General features: G+C 42.2%; 5 protein-coding genes and 1 long non-coding RNA gene across 8 annotated transcripts; 3 read left to right on the top strand and 3 right to left on the bottom strand.

Moving 5' to 3' along the window:
• Positions 1–83: 83 nt before the first annotated feature.
• Positions 84–2,561, bottom strand: Hap40 (Huntingtin-associated protein 40 kDa). The gene is made up of 2 exons (XM_002057990.4): positions 2,274–2,561; positions 84–2,202 (listed from the first exon to the last, which is right to left on the bottom strand). The coding sequence occupies exons 1-2, from the start codon at positions 2,447–2,449 to the stop codon at positions 1,332–1,334; spliced, it is 1,047 nt and encodes a 348-aa protein (XP_002058026.1). The 5' UTR covers positions 2,450–2,561; the 3' UTR covers positions 84–1,331.
• A 346-nt stretch (positions 2,562–2,907) lies between these two features.
• On the top strand, positions 2,908–5,425 carry Pis (phosphatidylinositol synthase). The gene is made up of 5 exons (XM_002057989.4): positions 2,908–3,089; positions 3,611–3,745; positions 4,143–4,296; positions 4,351–4,502; positions 4,566–5,425. The coding sequence occupies exons 1-5, from the start codon at positions 3,038–3,040 to the stop codon at positions 4,748–4,750; spliced, it is 678 nt and encodes a 225-aa protein (XP_002058025.1). The 5' UTR covers positions 2,908–3,037; the 3' UTR covers positions 4,751–5,425.
• A 23-nt stretch (positions 5,426–5,448) lies between these two features.
• LOC6634625 (mitochondrial inner membrane protease subunit 1) lies at positions 5,449–6,433 on the top strand. Of its 2 annotated transcripts, none has more exons than XM_015169547.3 (3): positions 5,449–5,591; positions 5,688–5,853; positions 5,940–6,433. In XM_015169547.3, exons 2-3 carry the CDS (start codon positions 5,737–5,739, stop codon positions 6,333–6,335), a joined length of 513 nt encoding a protein of 170 aa, XP_015025033.1. In that variant the 5' UTR covers positions 5,449–5,591; positions 5,688–5,736; the 3' UTR covers positions 6,336–6,433. The 2 variants fall into 2 exon arrangements, with proteins under 2 accessions (XP_015025033.1, XP_002058024.1); XM_002057988.4 differs by having other exon boundaries at positions 5,691–5,853.
• On the bottom strand, positions 5,939–8,731 carry LOC6634624 (uncharacterized). Of its 2 annotated transcripts, XM_002057987.4 has the most exons (4): positions 8,593–8,731; positions 7,635–7,931; positions 7,447–7,571; positions 5,939–7,377 (listed from the first exon to the last, which is right to left on the bottom strand). In XM_002057987.4, the coding sequence occupies exons 2-4, from the start codon at positions 7,829–7,831 to the stop codon at positions 6,680–6,682; spliced, it is 1,020 nt and encodes a 339-aa protein (XP_002058023.2). In that variant the 5' UTR covers positions 7,832–7,931; positions 8,593–8,731; the 3' UTR covers positions 5,939–6,679. The 2 variants fall into 2 exon arrangements, with proteins under 2 accessions (XP_002058023.2, XP_032296426.1); XM_032440535.2 differs by lacking the exon at positions 8,593–8,731 and having other exon boundaries at positions 7,635–7,978.
• Positions 8,732–9,204: 473 nt separating this feature from the next.
• Positions 9,205–12,330, bottom strand: LOC6634623 (SRSF protein kinase 3). Its single transcript, XM_032440509.2, has 2 exons — positions 12,178–12,330; positions 9,205–12,050 (listed from the first exon to the last, which is right to left on the bottom strand). The coding sequence occupies exon 2, from the start codon at positions 11,995–11,997 to the stop codon at positions 9,622–9,624; it is 2,376 nt and encodes a 791-aa protein (XP_032296400.1). The 5' UTR covers positions 11,998–12,050; positions 12,178–12,330; the 3' UTR covers positions 9,205–9,621.
• A 3,780-nt stretch (positions 12,331–16,110) lies between these two features.
• LOC116652265 (uncharacterized) lies at positions 16,111–17,049 on the top strand. Its single transcript, XR_004305248.2, has 2 exons — positions 16,111–16,413; positions 16,494–17,049. It is a non-coding gene; the product is annotated as an uncharacterized lncRNA (long non-coding RNA).
• The last annotated feature ends 2,408 nt before the right edge of the window (positions 17,050–19,457 follow it).

A 19,457-nucleotide genomic window follows, 5' to 3' on the forward strand; every position in this document is an offset into this window, starting at 1 on the left:
ATATATTGTTCACAAATACAAATACACACACATACACATACACACACACACACTGTAACACATTCATGTTGTGCACAACAAACTGTACAAAATATTGCAAACGTGGCTTTGGCTATTTAATTTTTTTTTTTTTTTGTATTTTTTATTATTATTTCTAAAATAAATAATATAATTTTTATTTTCAAAATAAATAATTCTTTGCTAGGTTTCAAATTGTTTAACACTCGAAAACTATACAAAAATACAAAAACAAAAACATATAGTAAATATATATACATATGTGTGTATGATATGCATAAATATACAATTAACAAATTGCAAGACCAGTAAATGTTATTGCTACTGCCCTGCCACGCCCCGCTACCCCTTCGCCGCCCCACTTACCCGCTGATAGCCGCAGCCCCCCACCCTAGACACAGGCAGCAGCCGCCGCTTAGAAATTCTAAATATTTAAATACAATATATGTAATACAAACTGATGAAATAACAGATTTTATAGGCTATAAACAATTGGAAAATATTTGTTGTGCTAGACTTAAAATCGCAGCAAGTTTTTTTTCTATATATACAAAACAAATTCTAAAACTAAACGAAACGATGTTTTTTTTTTAGGCTCAAGCGATTCATATAATAAAATATTAACAACAAAAAGAAAAAGAAACAAAAACGGAACATTTTAGGGTTTATATGTATCGTAAAAATTGTTTGAATAAAAAATATACATATATATATATATATATACATATACAATACATGCGAAATATTAAATAAAAGAAAAATAAAAATTAAATAAACAATTGGAACTAATAAAAATAGACGACGCAAATGGGAATGTGTTTATATTGAAATCTCAAATATAAAACAAAAATAGAAATTTGCTTTACAATTTAAATTGGTTGATTTACAAAAATTGACATGGCTTAGGATCACATTCTGTCTTTAATTATAATAAGAAGCCAAAGTACATTTATGAAAGGAAGTTTTATTGTGTCCGTTTTTGTTTTCTTTCGTTTTTTATTGTACTTTCGAGCTTCATACATACGTAATTAATTATATATATATATGCATATATGTATATATATATATTCATAATTCTATAGTTATACATATGCTTAAATGCGTATGCGTATTTCGCTTGTGAGTTGCATCGTGTAGGCACGTTGAAAGGTTAGTTGGTAGACTTGTTTACACTTAAGCGATATTTCATATGCTAAAAATATGCTATATTGTACAGAGTTTTTTGTGTTTTGTATTTTTTTTTTATATATATATATATATTGTTTTTTTTTTAGTAGAGAGCTGTCGAGCTCCGTGCAACGGATCGAGCTGCTCTAGTAGATCTTGGATAGTTCGGAATAGATGGTCTTGAGCAGCTGGCGCTCCTGTTGGCTAATCGAGATATTCTCGGCACCAAAATCACGTAGCAAATGCTTTAGATCGCACATGTTGCGCTCGACCCAGGCGCAAATAATTTCGGCTAGGCCATATTGTTGCTGGATTGGCACAGAAGCGCCGGGTCGCTCGACCGGCTCATTATTATAGCTAAGGCAAGCCGATCCCAATTGTGGCGGCTCGTACTGGGCCAGTGTATAATAGTATTCAATTAATTTAATGTGTGCAGGCGATTGGCGTGAAGGCGGCAAATTTAGATGCACCAGCAACAGCAGGCGTAGCACCTCCACGCGACGCAACAGCTCGCCGTACATGAGTGGCTTGCGGCGCTCATAAATATTGTCGACAATGTCATCCAATTGCAGCAGGGCGCCGCGATAATCCTCGCGCTGCATGCTCATCTCGGCGCTTATTTCCAGATCATTGATTTGATGTGTGGGCGAGGCAAAGCTGCTCGTGCGCTCCAGCTTGCGCTTTAGATGCTTCAGTTCGCGCAGCACGGCTGCCTTGAAGACGCCGCTATCGGCGACACGTTCCGCAGCCTTGTTGTAGCAATGCAGGGCGCCCTCACGGAAGCCATTGTGGCCGCTGCGCAAGTGCAGCTGGCGAAATTCGTTGTGTGCTAGGAGAAAGGCGCGTGCACCCCGCACATACGCCTCGGCCTCACGTTGCGGTGTGCCGCCGTATGACTCGCATTTGGCGAAACCAATGTGACACATTGCCGCATATTGCATGATGCCCGATTCCTCAAAACTGTAGGCCAGACGCTGGAAATCGGCCTGCACATCGGCTACATTGGGCGCAAAGCGTCTGTCAAATATGAATTGTGCATTTGGCCTCGTGAAAATGTATGAACAAAAATGCCGCATTTTATTACTCACTTGAAGAAAACAACACGTTCGATTTTTTTAATTTTTGTTGAGGCGCGAAGATATTGTTCAATGGGATTCTTCGGGTATTGCTCGAGTTGATGATGGTGATGATGGTGATGGTGATGATGATGATGATGCTCCGCCGGCTGCCCGCTGGCAGTGCTGTTGTTACGTAGTTTTTCCATGATTTTTATTTTTATTTTCAAGTGCTATACATTATATTCTGCTCTTATTATAAATGAATTTGTCAAAAAACAAAAAATAGTAACAGCTTTTCAAGTGTTGTACAGTGCTTGCCCAAAAATGTTGACAAATAATGCAAAGGTAACGTTCAGCACAGGTAAATTGCTAAGCACATGTGACGTCAGAATGTTATGACATTCAGTTTTTTGAGTTTGAAATTCTTTTTAGGCAAAATACCAATTATTTTACAAGCCTACTTTCTTATATCATTTGCTTGTACAGCCAATGGCAAATATGCGTAAGTTGTGCTAAAGCGTTCAGTGCAATTAAAATCGCAATTTACTTAGCGTTACCTGATTATATTTCTACGCCATGGTTGTTGGGCGTTAGCCAGCACTATGCCGCACAGCTGTTTAAGCCCATGCATACAGCGCCATATTCTTGCAAAATCGTAGAACAGAAAGTAGAAAAATATTGCAGCGCACGCCACGTTCTCGCGCCGCAACGCATTTAATTAAAATATACTTATATATATATATATATCTATATCAGAGTGTTTTATCAATATAATTGATTAGGCGGTATCTAAAATGGCCATTGCCGAGCACGATAACGTTTTCATTTTTGTGCCAAATCTGATTGGTAAGTTGTCGTTTAGTAAACAAATGTGACGTCAAGTATAGTGGGCAATAATCGTGTGAGAGCAAGCAAAATATTAATGTGAATGCGACTTGCGTACGATTGGTTAAATTAGCTTGTAATATCAAATAATGCAAATATCTAATGTATAAAAGATAAATGTGTTTTTTGTTTCAACTTAAATTAATAAGACAAAAAACTGTATTTTTGTGTAACTTTTACATTGTTTTATTTTTTACCCCTGTCAATTCGCTTGCGCGTCCACGGTGCTAAGTGTGTACGGCAGCCAACAACAAATGTGTATACATATTAATGTTGTTGTTGTTATGCTAGTTCCCTAATTCAATTAGCTGTCGTTGGAGGCGCTGGCGCTGCAACCTGTCAAATGCAAAACAAACTGCCGCTAACACCACTACAACCCCTCATCATCCAGCCACCAAGCAATGTCACCCACAGCGCCATCTATGTTCACACACATTATCGATTGAAATGACATTTGTTTATTATTGCTTGACTAATTGCAGGTTATGCACGCATCGTTTTGGCCATTATTGCGTTTTGGTTTATGTCCACGAACTATGTGATCGCCGGTTGGTGTTATATAATTAGTGCACTTCTGGATGCCGTCGATGGCCATGCCGCCCGGGCCTTCAATCAGAGTGAGTCCGCAATTTCCGCACATTTTCACATTTCACAGTATTCATCATCGGCGTTTGCCAAGCGCCAATCATCGACCAGCAGCCGGCCATGACTCACGTTGCCGGCCAAAAGTACCGCTAATGCTGGCCATCTATGAAAACTTACTTATGCATGTGTTTGTGCACACATTGGCCACATACGTGTCCAGAATTTATATCGTATGATGCCATATTGTCTCGCAAACAGTGGCCGGTATTAACCGGCTTTGCACGGTCCAATTGATTATATTTCGATTTGCAATTAGTTTCACAGCAATTTTCCGTCACAGTCTGCAATTTCATATTTAATTTCGAATATTTGCCAACTTTTCATTGAATATTTCACGATTACACTTAAATTGCTTTCGCCTGTTTTCAGGCACACGCTTCGGCGCCATGCTGGACCAGTTGACGGATCGCTGCGGCACCACGGGTCTGCTGGTTACCCTGGCCTATTTCTATCCCAGCTACATGTTCTGGTTTCAGCTGTCGATCGCCATTGATGTCGCTTGCCATTGGCTCTACATGCAAACGTGAGTAGCTACAGTTTTCCGGATAGTTAGAATCTATTTCAAACCAATTTTCAGGAGCGTTGTGGTGGGACGAGTCTCGCACAAGGTGAATGATAACTTTGTGATGCGCATCTATTACCAGAAGGACGTGCTGACCTTTATGTGCTGCGTGAATGAGCTCTTCTACATTTGCCTGTATCTATTGCATTTTACCTATGGACCTTTGAGTATGCACTGTCCAGATTATTTACACAAGATTGTCTTTATTCAATATTTAATTTTGTTTGCAGTCATCGGCGTTTCGCTGTTCAAAATACTTGCCTTCCTTACCGGGCCCTTTGCGGTGCTAAAGGCCCTGATCTCTGTTATGCATGCCTATGTCGCTGGCGCTGATTTGGCTGCGGTGGATGTGCGTGAGCGCCAGGAGAAGCGCCAGAAGGCCGAGCCCGTGGTTGCTGGCAAAAAGTTGGAGTAATAAAAGCTAGAAACAGGAAAAAACAGAAAGAATGAAGTAACTAAAGTACGAAGCAAAACAATTGATTCCAAATAACTAAAACAAAAACAACTAATTATATTATAGTTTAATTTTAGTTATTAGTTCGCTCTATCGCTATTTGTTGACTTTATTTTGTATTTTTTATTTAATATATATTTAATTTGGATGCGGGCGGGCGACACTTGTGTCAACAGGTGATTTAAGCATTAAAATTAAATTTATATATATATATATATATATTTGCCTAAGTTAACGTTAATTTTTGAATTTTGTCACGCTTATATACATATGTATATATATATATACATAAGCGAATTGTTAATGGTTTAATTAGAATTGATGTCATCCATTTAATGTGAATTTTCATAATCTAACCAACTAACTCTATGTATTTAATGGTATAATTAAGTCGTAGCATACAATTGGTACCTTCCAAAAATAATGCAAGTCGTGACCTGGCAATGGAGCAAACTAAGGTATATGTATGACTGCCATCGCATTTTCGAATTAGTTGAAACGCGTGGCGATATTAGTCAAAAAAAAACTTACAAACGAATATGAAAAATAGATACAAAAAAAAAAAACATTATAAATTCAATATTTAATAGATTGTCAGTGGTGAACATGAGTAATAAATAGTTTTTGTGTGCAAAATTTCAAGTTCAGTTAATTGATTCATTTGTACCGGAGTTGCAAGTAATTATTTTGAATTTGGCGCCACTTCAATGCAAAGCAGCCAAAATAAGACAAGCGATATTGCAGCCCTGCTCAAAAAGCCGCTAAGCAACGCACAGCTGACGCACAGTGCTGTGTAGCCCTGGTAAAACTAGCAACACCACACACTGATTTGTTATTGTTATTAATTGCGAATTACATATATCCATATATTTGAAACATGTCTACAACGACGGCACAGCAGTCACCTATCCATTGACTAAGCCTGACTTAAGTGCAGCTCAGCCATCATGAAGATGGGAATGGGCTACACAGTACTCTCGCGATTGCGAACCCTAGCACGCTACACAATCGCCTACGCTTGTATAACCCATTGCACGTTTGAGTATGTGGGTGACTTTGTTTTGGTAAGTGGCAAGCTGTTGTTGTTGTTGGTCTTATGTATTAAATGTGCATGTGTGTGTACATTGTTATCGATAAACGATGCTTTCAGTGCAAAGGACCCTCCATGGAGCCAACGCTCTTCTCAGATAACGTGCTGCTGACGGAACGCCTATCCAAATATTGGCGTAAATATCAATCCGGCGATATTATTATTGCCGTTTCGCCGGTTAATGCCAGCCAGTATATATGCAAACGCATTGTGGCCGTGTCCGGTGAGAAGATAACGACACTTAAGCCACATCCTATTGAGGCGGAATCAGCATCAAAACAGCCGAGCGAAATATCTATGGTTACGGATTATGTGCCGCATGGCTGTGTTTGGATCGAGGGCGATAATAAGAGCAATAGTTCGGATTCACGTTACTATGGGCCCATACCGCTTGGACTGATACGAAGTCGAGTCGTCTGTCGCATTTGGCCACTCTCGGAGCTAACGGGCCTGTAGTACCAACGCAAGGCCACAAATTTATAGTTGTTAACTTCCCTTTTAATGTAAATTAACGACCAGTACAAATAAAAGCTGAAAACATGCATGACAAAACAGTTACGTCCACGTCCTTTGGCCGTTAGCAGATTGACTGGCCCGTCCAGTGTTAGACAATGCAAAAGCTAAACAAACAAAAAAAAACCTAATTGGCTATTAACGACCATGTGCAACACTGTTATCGATAAATGAAATAACAATTGATCGATATGTAGTTTGTCCTTGGGACATTTGATTAAAATTTAGCTACAGATTTACGCAGAGGGTATGTACAAATTAAAACTAGACACAGTTACAAAATTGCACTATTTTTTTGGCACATCCTTGTCATCTTTCGCCTGATCAACGTAATACAGCTGGTACTCCTTCTTAAGCACCTGATGCGTCATATTGGTGCACGTAAAGTCCAGTCCGCGTTTCTGATAGTCCAGATAGGTGCGCACAAACAGCCGACTCGCCTCGAGCACCTGCGGATTACGCATATACTCATCCATTGGCATCCAGCAAACGCGGGCAATTTCGCGTTCGCAACGCTTCAGGTCCAGATTGAGCGGCTTCAGACCGATCACCACATAAATATCGGAACAGTCGAAATTGCCGCCATGCGAGTGTCGCAGACAGACCATTGAACGGAATGTTGTCCGTATGCCCGTCTCCTCGACCACCTCACGTACCGCCGAATCGACAAGATTCTCGCGCGGCTCCACATAGCCGCCGGGCAACTTCCACATATTCTTCGCTATCGCATATTTGTCGGAAACAACGAGCACCTCATTCTGATCGTTGATCACCAGACCGCCGACGCCGAGCAGCGTGTGCGCATAGCTGGGCAGGTTGCTCTGCTCGTGCGTGGGCAGCCAACGGTACATGGTGACCACACCTGTGCGCGCATGATGAAAATCGAAGCCAGCGTCAGCCAAAATGGGCACCCATTCGGCTTGCTCCTTGTAGACGCGAAACCAAATCGTACGATTCTTGTTTGTACGCCAATAGTCCAACGATTCTACAAAAAAACAAACAATACATTTAGCTACATTTTTGATTTGATTAAATATGTTTCTGTATCGTTTACTGTGTAGCTTTTCGGTGAATTGCGATTTGTTAGCAATTTTCAGATCCTTGCAGTCCACCGTAACGCCCAGAAAACGATCCGTCACGCCACAAAAGACATCCGGCGGTGAGGCCATGCTCTTTGAACTGCAAATTAAGTACTTGTATTATATATAAACTAGTTGATTTTAATGCGTAATATGCACTTACGACTGATAAGAGCGCGCAACGTGCTTGACGAGTTGTCGCTGTGGCCAGGCGGAAGATCTGCTCCTGCTGCTGCAGTTGATGCTGCTGCTGTAATGTTTGTGCGTTATTGCTCCTGTTCCAATTGTAACCTTGCGCCATGCATTTAGCGCGCTTAATAAACAACAATTACTTCGGCACAGCAATGCGACAGACGTCATTAAGTATGCAATTGAGCAATGTGACCAGATGGCAAGAATGCGTGGAGCTGTCAACGACAATGACGCTGGTGTTGCCTATGCAACCAATTGTAGCTGCAGCCTACAAGTATAATTTTGTAAGAAAACAACAAACAAACAAACAACAAAAGCAAATCGAAATCTGAACACATTTGGGGAATTTAGAGTGGCATATATTATATGCGAAACACAAATATCACTCAGCAATGCGAATTATTTATTAACAGCGTACTTGCCTTAAAACGCAGCTCAAAGTCTTTGCAGAGAGACCATATTGTATTACTTGTAAAAAGTCTACTTTTAGGTGCGAAATCTCATAAACTTACACATGTGCAATATACATCATTTTCGTAATTTACTGGCACAAAACTATCTGTCTGGCATTGATAAGCGCAGCAGTTTAATGATCCCGCCGCACGTCTGTCGTTTCCTTCGAATTTTACGCATAGGCGTTTCTACTCTGTTCTAAGCTGAATGTCAAATATAGCGGCAACCTTGAATGACAATGACTGCGTGTGTGTGTGTGTGTATGTCGGCAATTGTTTCCGTATTTGCTCTGCGCTTTGTTTTTGTTTATCAGGCGTTATCAAAATATGCGAGTTTTATGTAACGCAAACACACACACACACACAAACAAACTCAGGCATGTACACACATCTCATTAATTGGCATAGTTCACGTATAAGGTTGCTTTAAGTTGACCCCACAATTTGTACTCTATACGTTTATTTATTTACACTTACAATTTCGCGCCAGTTTCTTTTAGCGATACAAGGTTCACAGCATTCGACACAATGTGACCGTTCATGTCATACGTAAAAATATTTATGAAATTTAGCATTAATAGTGCCAATTTACCAAATTGCTTTCAATATATATTATTTAAAAGATGGCAAATATGAATGATAATGACGCTCGGACTACATAATTGGCTGTATGTAGGCAATCGCATTTGCAATTCACATCTGCAGCGAAAAGAATAATTAATAATTCGTTGCCGCGATCAATGCATAACGTATTAATTTTGTTTGCGCACTTAAATGACATTCACAATAGAAACGGATAGCGAGGACAACAAAATGCAAGAAGGTCACACTGATCTATAGTGCTGCCCAGCACAACAGACACTATCTATTGCAGTTCGAACATTTCTTAAACGCGTTTCTACGCGCCATGTTGTTGAAATGCCCAAAATCGGTGCATTTGGTATTTAAGGTACGCGATATGGTCACACTGATCTGCAGTGCGGCCCATCACTGGCTATAACGATAGACGCATGCATGCATCATTTATATATCGATATATATAGATCGTTACATTTGTAGAGCGCGCGCTTTTATTTTGAATTCGAACTAAACGAATAATGAATAATTTGTACATGTTGCATGTTGTATATTTGCCTTGTTGAATTGTTTATGTATGACACAGATATGCAAATAGATACAAATGTATATGGTTTGCATAGGCATAGGCATATTAAAGCATTACGTGCTGGCGATTGCGTGACACTCAAATTTCAATTCCAATATCAACATATTTTTGCATTACATTTATAAATTCATTTCACTGCGTTACGATATGTACACACACACATATATACATATATATATATATATTTATATATATATATATATTTATATATATACTTTTTTTTTTTTAAGATATACCCTGCATATGTTAAGCATATGTTTGTTTGCACCCAATTCGATCGGTCCTCGATTTATGTACAATGTAATGCAAGAATATGCCCCCAACACAAGTATTGCACTCGGCTATTTCGAATTGCTATCCTGCGGCTCCTCGTCCAGCAAGAGCCACGGATGATTGATGGCCGCATAGGCGGATACGCGACGCAACGGATCGGTGCACAGCATCGGCATTAGAAACTCGGCGAATTCCGTGGCATCGTTTGGCGACCAATTGTAGCGCTCCATTAGCACCTTGTTCAATGGATGCAAGTCCAGATTTTTGATATTCAACAGCTGTCCGTCGGCATCAAAGATTTCGGCAGAGTATTCGCCGCGCTCGATCAGCTCCTTGGGTATGGGACCGCAGGTCTCAATGATATGCGCCACATGCACCTCATCCTGCGAGGCATCGCCGCGCCATTTGTTCGGCTCGAACAGATATTCACCGGTGGCCAGCTCCCAGAAGAGGCAGGCGGCGCTCCACAGATCCGCCGACGTATCATAGCCGGCGCCCAATATGACCTCAATAGCGCGATATTCCCGCGTCTGTATATCCTCGGTGACATGGTGATCGATGAAACAGGCATTGCCCACATCCGCAATGGCCACCTTCAGCTTGCACGGCTCCAGTGCGGGATCCGTGCGCTTGATTAGATTCAGATTCGGCTGTGCTGTCATCGATTGTTGCTCCACCTTGGAGTGAGTGAAGCGTTGGGCGGCAGCCGGTTTCTTGGCTGGCTTTTTGATTTTGATACGTTTGCTGCTCGAATGGAACGGTTCGTTGTCCTCCTTCTCCTCCCGCTCGATGCACTTTTGCACGTAACGCATAAACTTCTCCGGGCTGCTGTTCAGCAGCTTCATCGCCTTCGAGCCCGCCTCCTGGCGACGCTCCCGGCCGCGCTTCTTGCCCGCCAGCTGCGATTGTGGCTCACCGGGCGCCGTCTGCCGGAGCAGCAGAGCCGTATCCCCGACCTGTTCCGTAAACTGTTCGCTGAGCGCCTGCAGCTGCTGCAGCTCCGCATCGTTCAGTATATTCGGTCCGTCGTAGGCGAGAAAGGGCAGCTGATTGGTGACCGCATCTACGGCCATTTTGGTGGTGAGCAGACCGTGCCGGGCCAGCTGCAGGAGATCGGTGATGCCGCGTTCCCGCAGCCACTTGCGATGCGATTGAAAGAAGCTGATGCTTTGCTTGGTCTTGGTGCGCAGCCGGCGCTTGGCCGTTTTGCTCAGCTTGGCCTCCGGATCCAGCACCAGCTGCTGGACATGCTCCTGCAGATACTTCTTGGACGCCTCGGCCGCCTGGCTGCGCAGCGCCACATCGTCCGCCACCAGCAGCACATTCTCCGGCTTCAGATCCGTATGTATCAGATTGCCCTGGTCGTGCAGCAGATACAGGCCCTGGAGCACCTGGTAGGCGATCTGCTTGACATTGTACAGCGGCAGACCCTGATAGCCGCTGCGCTGGATCAGCATTAGCATATTGTCGCCGAGCACATCGAAGACCAGACACTGATGTGTGCCATTTACGCCGCTTGTGCTAAAGTTGTCCGTCAGATTGACGACACGATCCCGCAGAGGATGCCAGCTCAGCTGGGCGATGTGCCGCAGCAGCCGGATCTCGTGCCGTGCCGATTCCGCATAGAGCACCGCCGACTTGACCAGCTTGACGGCGCAATAGCGATTCCTTTGCGTATCATAGCACAGCCACACGGTCGAATAATGACCCCAGCCCAGTTTGCTGATCGCAAAATAACGCTGATGGAATGCGTCGCCCACGTTCACCGGATGATAGCCGCCGGGTCGATAATCGCTTGGGCTTTCGTTTGCATACGTATATGGTGTGGTGGGCGTGGTCTCGTCATCGTCGTCATCCTCATCCTCATCGTTGTCCACATCCTCCTCCTCGTCGTCATCGTCATCGTCGTCGTCGTCGTCGTCGTCGTCGTCGTTGTCATCCTGTTCGTCGTCGAGCTCATTGACTTCGCCCACAACGATTACCTCATGGTCAACGTCATGCTCCTCCCGCTGCTGTTCCAGCCGGTGCGTTAGCTGATTCTCCGATCTGCTGCGATAGACGCCATATTTATAGCTCGGCTCCGGCAGCTGCTGCCGCTGCTGCAGCACAACATCCTCCATGCAGTCCATTCTGTTGCCAGTCTGTGTCAGCTCCAGCATGACCAGATCTTCCACATGCTCCGCGACGTCCAGCCCGGGCAGCTTGTTGGGGCAGCCAGAGCTGGATGCAGATGTGCAGGTGATGAAGCTGGCGATCGCTGCTCCCGCTCCTGCTCCTCCGCCTGCCTCTGCTGTTTCTGCTCCTGCTCCTGCTCCGGCTCCTCCGCCTGTTTCTCTGCCTGCTCCGTCTGCTCCTGCTCCTGCGGCTTCTTCTTCTTCTTCGTCGTCGTCTTCGTCGTCGTCGTTGTCGTCTTCTTCTTCGTTGGAGCTGGACTTGTGCGACATCGTTTCAGCACTCCGTGTTGCTCTTGTAGCTGTTGTTGTTGTTGTTGTTGTTACTATAAAAATGGGAATTTTGATTAGTTCTCGAGTCTACTTTTTCATGATTCGTTTTTTTTTTTATTTTCTTTCGATTTTCTCTATATATTTCTGGTATTGGGTTTTCAATATTTTCGGTCTACGTACGGTACAATTTTTTTTTCGTATTATTTTGTTCAAAAATATATATATCTGGTTTGGAAATTTGATGTGCGTGTTGTATATATAATATACATGCTAGAATTTTAACGGAGTACTAAACCAATTCCGACATTTCCCCATTGACATTGAGGCATTTAATCAAACGAAATCGCCTGCTGCGATCCCAAAAGTTATTCCAAATTCGAAAAGCTATCACCAAGCCGAACTAGTTCCAGTTCCGGACTGAATCACTTTTTATTGCTTAAGTGGGTTTTCATTTTCATTTTTATGGGTCGATCCCAAAAGTTATTCCAAATTCAAAAAGCTAGCACCAAGTCGAACTAGTTCCAGTTCCGGAACGAAGCACTTTCTTTTGCTTGAGTTGGTTTGGTTTATAATATTTATCTAAATATCATTTTCATGTGTCGAACCCAAAGTTATTCCAATACAAAAAATTGTTTACCAAGCCGAACTAGTTCCAGTTCCGGAACTTGGCTTTATTTCGAGCCAAATCACTTTTATTGCGTAAGTTGGTTTAGGTAATAATATTTATTTAAATACCATTTTCAAAAGTCCAACCAATTTGAATCAGAAACTCGCATTTTGTCTTTAGCATGAACCAAATCTGGAACCTGTTAGACCTGAACCTAAGCCGGAACCGAGTGACCGAGTGTTTTTTCTCAAAATCACTCCGATTTTGGTTCCGGTTCAAAAATCAAAACTTGTTTGATGAACTTCCTTGAATATCTCGTTTGAATATTGTCTGATTTTTAAATGTTACACCTTTTTGAATTCGTACGGATCTCTACTATCAATTGACATTCAAAGAAATTTAAAATCGAAGGGTACAATAAAATTGTTGACCAAAAAACGATTCGTTTGATGATGTTTTTGAACAACTCCGCCAAAAAATGTCAGATTTTGAAATTTTATACCATTTTGGAGACGTAAGAATTAATACTTTCGATTGACATTCGAAACTAATTTGATCAAATGCAAGGGATTGAGAAGTCTTAATACGTCTCTACAGAGTGCTCTATTATTTTATATATATATTTAAGTTGTGCTCCTTTAAAGAACAGCATGTCCATTTGTTTCCAGTGTTGTGCAATTGCGCGGCCTAACCGGAAAGTTTTAAATGTTGTGCAGCGATTCGGAAAATGCAATTTGGAGCAACAAAGCGCGAGCAATACCAAAAACCAGTTACGGTTTATCGGACGACAACAAAACTGAAAGAGAATAGAGAAATGAAAACAAAAAAAAAAAAAAATGTGAAAGGGGATTAAAACTGTGTTGCAAAATGCACAATTTAACAAAGTCAGCTTGTTGCCACGCGGGGGGTGGTGCCCATTCAGGTGCCTCAATTGGGCACAACAAAGCCCAAATCCATTGAATTATTCCCCGAACAAATTACGTTTCCATTTCTTTTTTTATTTGATTTATTTCATTTCGGTTGCTGTTTGTATTTTGATTGCCGGCTTAGCGTCTATTTTTTGGGCGAAAAAAGTTACAAAAAGCAGAAAAAAATAAATTTGAAAAAAAAAAATGAAAAACAAAACTAAAAATGATTACCCCTGCCACCAACACCCCCCCCCCCCCCTCCACCCTCCACCCTCCGTATAACAAGGGGCTATTTGCACAGTTGTTTAAATAAATTTTCCGCCAAGGGTTGCGCAGCATTTGGATTTCCATTCAATAGGCGCTGCTGCTGTTGGGCTTAAGTGAAAATTCTAGCTCAAATATTTATTGAGAATGCGCTGGCGTTATTAGACGGGGTGAGTGGCGGAGAGGGGGGGGGGGGGGGACAGCGACCTGTCTGGCATTTCCCAGGCCGCGATCCGATAACGTAATCGAAACCAAAAAAAAAAAAAACTGAAACCCTTTTTGCCTAACAAGCTTCTTGTTTGTAATTAGGGAGTTTTTCTTACAAAAATGAAAAAAAAGAAAAACATAAGAAAATGTTGATTTGTGTGTGTGTGCGTGTCCCTTCTCTTTATTTCTCCCAATTAAGCGCTATTTTGGGTGTCCCGTTATGCATTGTTTAATCAAAAATATTTACATACTTTGCCTGAAAGCTGCAGCCCATCCGTATACCCTGTACCTATGGGAACTGCGGGTATATTGCTGTTGTGCAACAGGCTTAATCCAATTTGGCATACGCTCGGCACAGTATACACAGTTCGAGAATATTTCGCCTTTTGAGAAACAGTCTTCGTAATAGGGTATACGTGCGTGTGCTCTAAATTTAATAGGAGTTTATCCAGCATACATTTTCCGTAGCGTGCGGCTAAGGAGAGTAGATTGCGGCGTGCGCTCTTATCTGTATTTGTGTTTGATTTTGTGTATACATACAGCTACAGGGTATCTGCTAATTGTTCACGTTTTTTTTTGCATAATATAGGTACAAAGCGTTTTTAATTGCGCGAATAAATTGCATTTTTGAAGAAAATTGCAGCCAGTGTTGCCGGCGCCTAAAATATGTCAATTGAAAGCTTTTCTGCAAGTTGGCAACGCTGCGCATGCGCATCATTCACTCACTCTCTCTCTCTCTCTTTCAGTCTATACGCACGCGCCCACTGTACATGTGCGCATGCGTGAGTGTGTGTGGGCGAGACGCTGCGCAGCTGTAATTGATTTTTGTTTCTCTGCTGCTTTTCTTATCGCTCGTTTGTTTTCAATTTCTAACGGTAATAAGCAGCATAATTGGCACATTTTACAGAAACTGACGGAATGCGCAACAATGCGCAAGGGCAGCGGCAGCGGCAGCTGCAGAGCGCGACAAAAGACGGCAAACGGCGCATGCCAAAAATGCTGCTGCTGCTGCAAAAAAATACAACAACAAGGAAACCAAAGATGCAATTGGAAGAAGCAGTCAGACGGAGACAGGCGGCAGGGCGAGACAATGGGAAAAGTGGAAAAATCTCGGCAACAAACAACACCCAAAGGACAGCTGTCGGCTGCAGCGTCTCAGCCAGCGACGTCATCATCAACAGCAGCAGCAGCGTCGGCAGCAGCGCTGGCAGCGACGCTGGCAGCGGCATCTTGACAGGCGGCGGCGCAGGCGCAGGCAGCTAAAACAACGCGCGGTCAAACGGTAATTGGATTAGATCAGATGCAACCCCATTTTTGGGCTGGCAGCCACGTTGACCCGCGGCAGCTCGCAGGCTAATCAAGGCACCGCTCGACTCCGTTTGATGCTCTAACAAATGGGTATGTCAACTTTTTAACCAAATGTGTAACGCATTGCACAAGGAACAACCCATAAAATACATTTATATAGTCCTGATTATTATCAGCCGAGTCGTTATAGTAAAAGTATCTCTATTTTCTAGATTCCGAAAGATATCTGTTTGTAACTGGTCATAAGTCATATGCATGTCGAACCCCCATATCATCTAGACGTAACACAAAATATCTAGAACTAGCTTAAAAGGTTTTTGTAGGATCCCGACATATAGGCAGAGCCTTAACAACATGCAACTACTATATCATATATACTATAGATTACTTCGACATAGTTATAGAGAGCGCAATAGGCTGAATTTTGCTCCTTATATATATTTAGCTCTCAGTCTATAAGCAAAGTCCAATGTTGATAGACCAGACATATATATACCCAATCGAACTCAGTTCCCAGTGCAGATAGAATGGCAAAACTTTGTACAGCGGCATCTTTCAGCTCTAACAAGAAAATACCTTAATACCAGTCAGATCCCCAGACTACATCATATAGCTGCCTGTGTGAACTCAGCTCTTGGTGAAGGTATCATAATGAAATTTGGTACAGATGCTTTATTTAGCTCAAAGTAGAATATATATTGAGCTTGGGCGGATTGGAACAATATATCATATAGCTACCATAGAAACAATTGGTAAGTAATCTGGTTTTTTGCTTGCTCAATTACATGATTTACATTTCCCTTTACAGCTCTTCAAAATCTTGGCAACAGCAGGTCGCAATATTATATATATATATATATATCTGGATGAAGTTTGGAACAGCTCAAAGGGTATTTCAACTTCGGTAGCCCGGTGAAAGGTCTTTCTGCAGCTTCCTGATGCTGTTGCCAAAGAAAGCGGCGGAAATTAATTAAGAAAACATTGGATTTGCAGGCAGCGCGAGGGACGCAACGCGTTGAGGTTGTCCGTCAAACCGAAGAAACCAGCCCGCGGGCAGCGCGTTGCCCTTTGCCCCGCGTCCGCAACTGAATGTCCCATAACGAAGGTTCATTTTTATTGCATGTAAGTTATTTACATGCACATGAATGCACATCCAAAAAAAAAAAAAAAAATACAACATTAAAAGGTTTCCCATTTTGTAGATTTCGATTTCGTGACCCTTTACAATTGGGCTTAATTGTGTTTGACTGGCTGGCGGTCACCAAACCTAGAACAACATCTCTTCACCAATGGCATTTTATATGTTATAAGCACTACGATTTCCAGTTTTTTATGATGTCATATAGTTTTCCGATGTTATAGATGCTGCTCTTATAGTTGGACGATTGCAAAAACCCGACTACGAATGCAAATTATTTTTGTAGGTTCGATTGGTTCTTGCATCTGAGTTTCCACACCTGTAAACAATTTATTTTTAATGCTGAATATTAGTCAACATTTTTTTTTTCTTAATATTTAAAGTAATATACGATTTTTTTCGGCCTTCAGCTTGGCTGTTTTTTCGGTTTGATTTAAGGCTCAGTTTATAGTTAAATATAATTTCAAATTTTACAAAATGGCTGTATTTTAGTTTTAAGATATATTAATCTATATAAAGAGCGTAATCTATGAAGGGATACTAACCCCGATTATAAAAGACTTTCAACTGAGATCGTTCAATATTTGTAGTCTATAATAAATGATACTCTTCCATATCTATATATACTCGTCTTTTAACTGAGATCCTTTCCAATACTCTATATACATACCAAATAGTTGGTGTATCTTCGAGAAATGCTTAAAAACGCAAATCTCAAATTCGTTATTTATCGATATTACAGAGTTGAGAGGATCTATGGCAAAAATATGCCAAGTTCCTGTGTGTTCGAGGGGAATAGAAATTTAAGATTTCGGTTTTTGCTTCTAGCACTTGTAGATCTCGAGGTCCTGATCCTGAATATACACACATTGGATAAGAGTATAATCATAATAATAATCTTTAACTAACGACCAACTTTGAGAAATTGTTTTTCTACAGTTTGAACTCTCGCTCTGGCTCTCATTCCAGGCGAAGGTCCTTTGGGTCGTTTAATTGAAAATTCTGTGACATCGTGTTGACAATTTTCCATGCTTGACATTTGACGAGATGCTCCCGTTTTGTGTTTTTTTTTTTTTATTGGGCAGCCTGGGAATGTTGTGGGCCGAACGGAAAATCAGTTATCATTTATCATGCAGGATGCGAATGGAGTGACAGGATGTGACTGGGCACTAACGATTGTTGTTGTTGTGGCCAGCCTGGCGCATCCTGTTGCCAGGACAATGGATCAAAACAGAACCAAAATTCAGATGATGATGATGCGTAACAAACGCGAGACAGCAGCTGGCGTGAAACCAACCGCAAGTTCGCGCCCATGTTGCGGGCCAAAGGATTAAAGGATCCTTTGACTACAACAGGAATAAACAGCAACAACAACAACAACAACAGAGAACAGTATCAAAACAAAAACAAACAGGCGAAACGTCGTGCAAAACTGACCTCTTCATTATGTAGAATGTCAACGTAGCGCGGAATCTCTTGTCGTGGGTCAGGATCAGCGTCGCGGCGACAGTTCACTGAACCGGAAAATTATGCAGAATGTTGTCAAGGAAAAGCCAAACGAAAAGGAAAATCAGCGGGAGGAGCAGAAGATTCGCTGCCTGCGATTGTCCCGCGGCAGTAGGGAGGGAGGCAGCTCAGCTGACCCCTTTGAGGTCTGTGAAAATAGGGCGGTTGTTGCCCTTGTTTTTATTGCCCATCCCTCCCCCCCCTCCTCCCCTCGCCCCTCTTGCCGTGTCGTGGACAATTGATTCTGTGACACAAATTCGGTGTAAAGAGCTTTGGTCAGCTTTGCCCCCGAATTGAGTTGTCGCACATAAATCAAGGCCCGCTTGGACCTAGGGTAACCCACAATAGATTTATGTATGTGTATTTATGGCTTGTAATCGACGTCATTTCAAGCTCAGCACAAAATGTATCTCTATTCCGTTTTGTGCAACCGACAAGATGCCATTCAAAGCGACTCCGACCCCGACCTAGGCCTGTGAGAATGCCTCAATCTCGAGCATTACAATAGCTGGAGGCATAAAATTTAAAATATGTTTTCTCGTATGCCAAACGCAGAAGGTGTTTATTCATTTGCCTGTGTTTCCCCTCACATTTCCATCAATCAATATCTTGGACTTGGTTTTTTTACACATTTTTTAAATGATTTCAATTCTCTCAGTTTCCAATATTAAAATTACAGACTCGGGCCTGGGTATACACGCACATTTGTATGCCACAAGCAAGCCCTGAAAATTGCCTAAAGATCGGACTGCAAAGGCCGAAGTTATGCAAGGTCTTCCATTACATAAGACCTTGTGAAAGTGTATTCAATAGGCAGCTGGAAGTTTAGTTCAAGGATCAAGGCATTTAACTGATTTTATGGCCCAGTTATTAAAAACAGATCTCATGTTTGATTAAAGTAAAAGCTGAAGTTGAGGCAAGTGTTCGACTTCCGGGTACTTGCGAGAAAATGGCCTGCAGCATGCGACAAATGCATTAGGAAATGGAAAAACTAATTGAAAACTGTCAACGTCAAATGTCAGAGACAATACACAAGGAGACAACTGAAAGTTAACCCAACAACATATGGAAACGGTTAACAAATTTTCATATGTCATAAAGTTAAGATCGACATGAAAACTGCACCACCCCCCCCAACTATACCTACACCCCCCAGCCCTACCTCCCCCTGCAGGCACTGTGTTAATGTGTTAGACGCGTGGGCTTGTGGTTGTCGGTAGCCGGTGGTGCGATATGCATCTGGCTCGGCTCCGGACATTGACAGTTGACCATTACGCGAATGACCTGTGCTTGACCCGGGGCCGAGGGGTTGCGTTGCGTCGCTCGGTTGTTCGGGTCCTGCGGTGTGGTCGGGGCGGGTGTCCTTCATTACATGTAAACATTTTCGGGTATTCGGATATTTAATTGATTTTCTGCACTAGCGCAGCTCGCTAGTCGTCATTAGCAGATCAGTTGCCCGCGATAAACCGGGCAAAACTTACCCACTAACTGCTTCTGTTTATATGATTAATGTCTGCCACAC

The sequence above is a fragment of the Drosophila virilis genome, chromosome X (genome assembly GCF_030788295.1).
Source record: "Drosophila virilis strain 15010-1051.87 chromosome X, Dvir_AGI_RSII-ME, whole genome shotgun sequence".
Lineage (NCBI taxonomy): Eukaryota > Metazoa > Arthropoda > Insecta > Diptera > Drosophilidae > Drosophila > Drosophila virilis.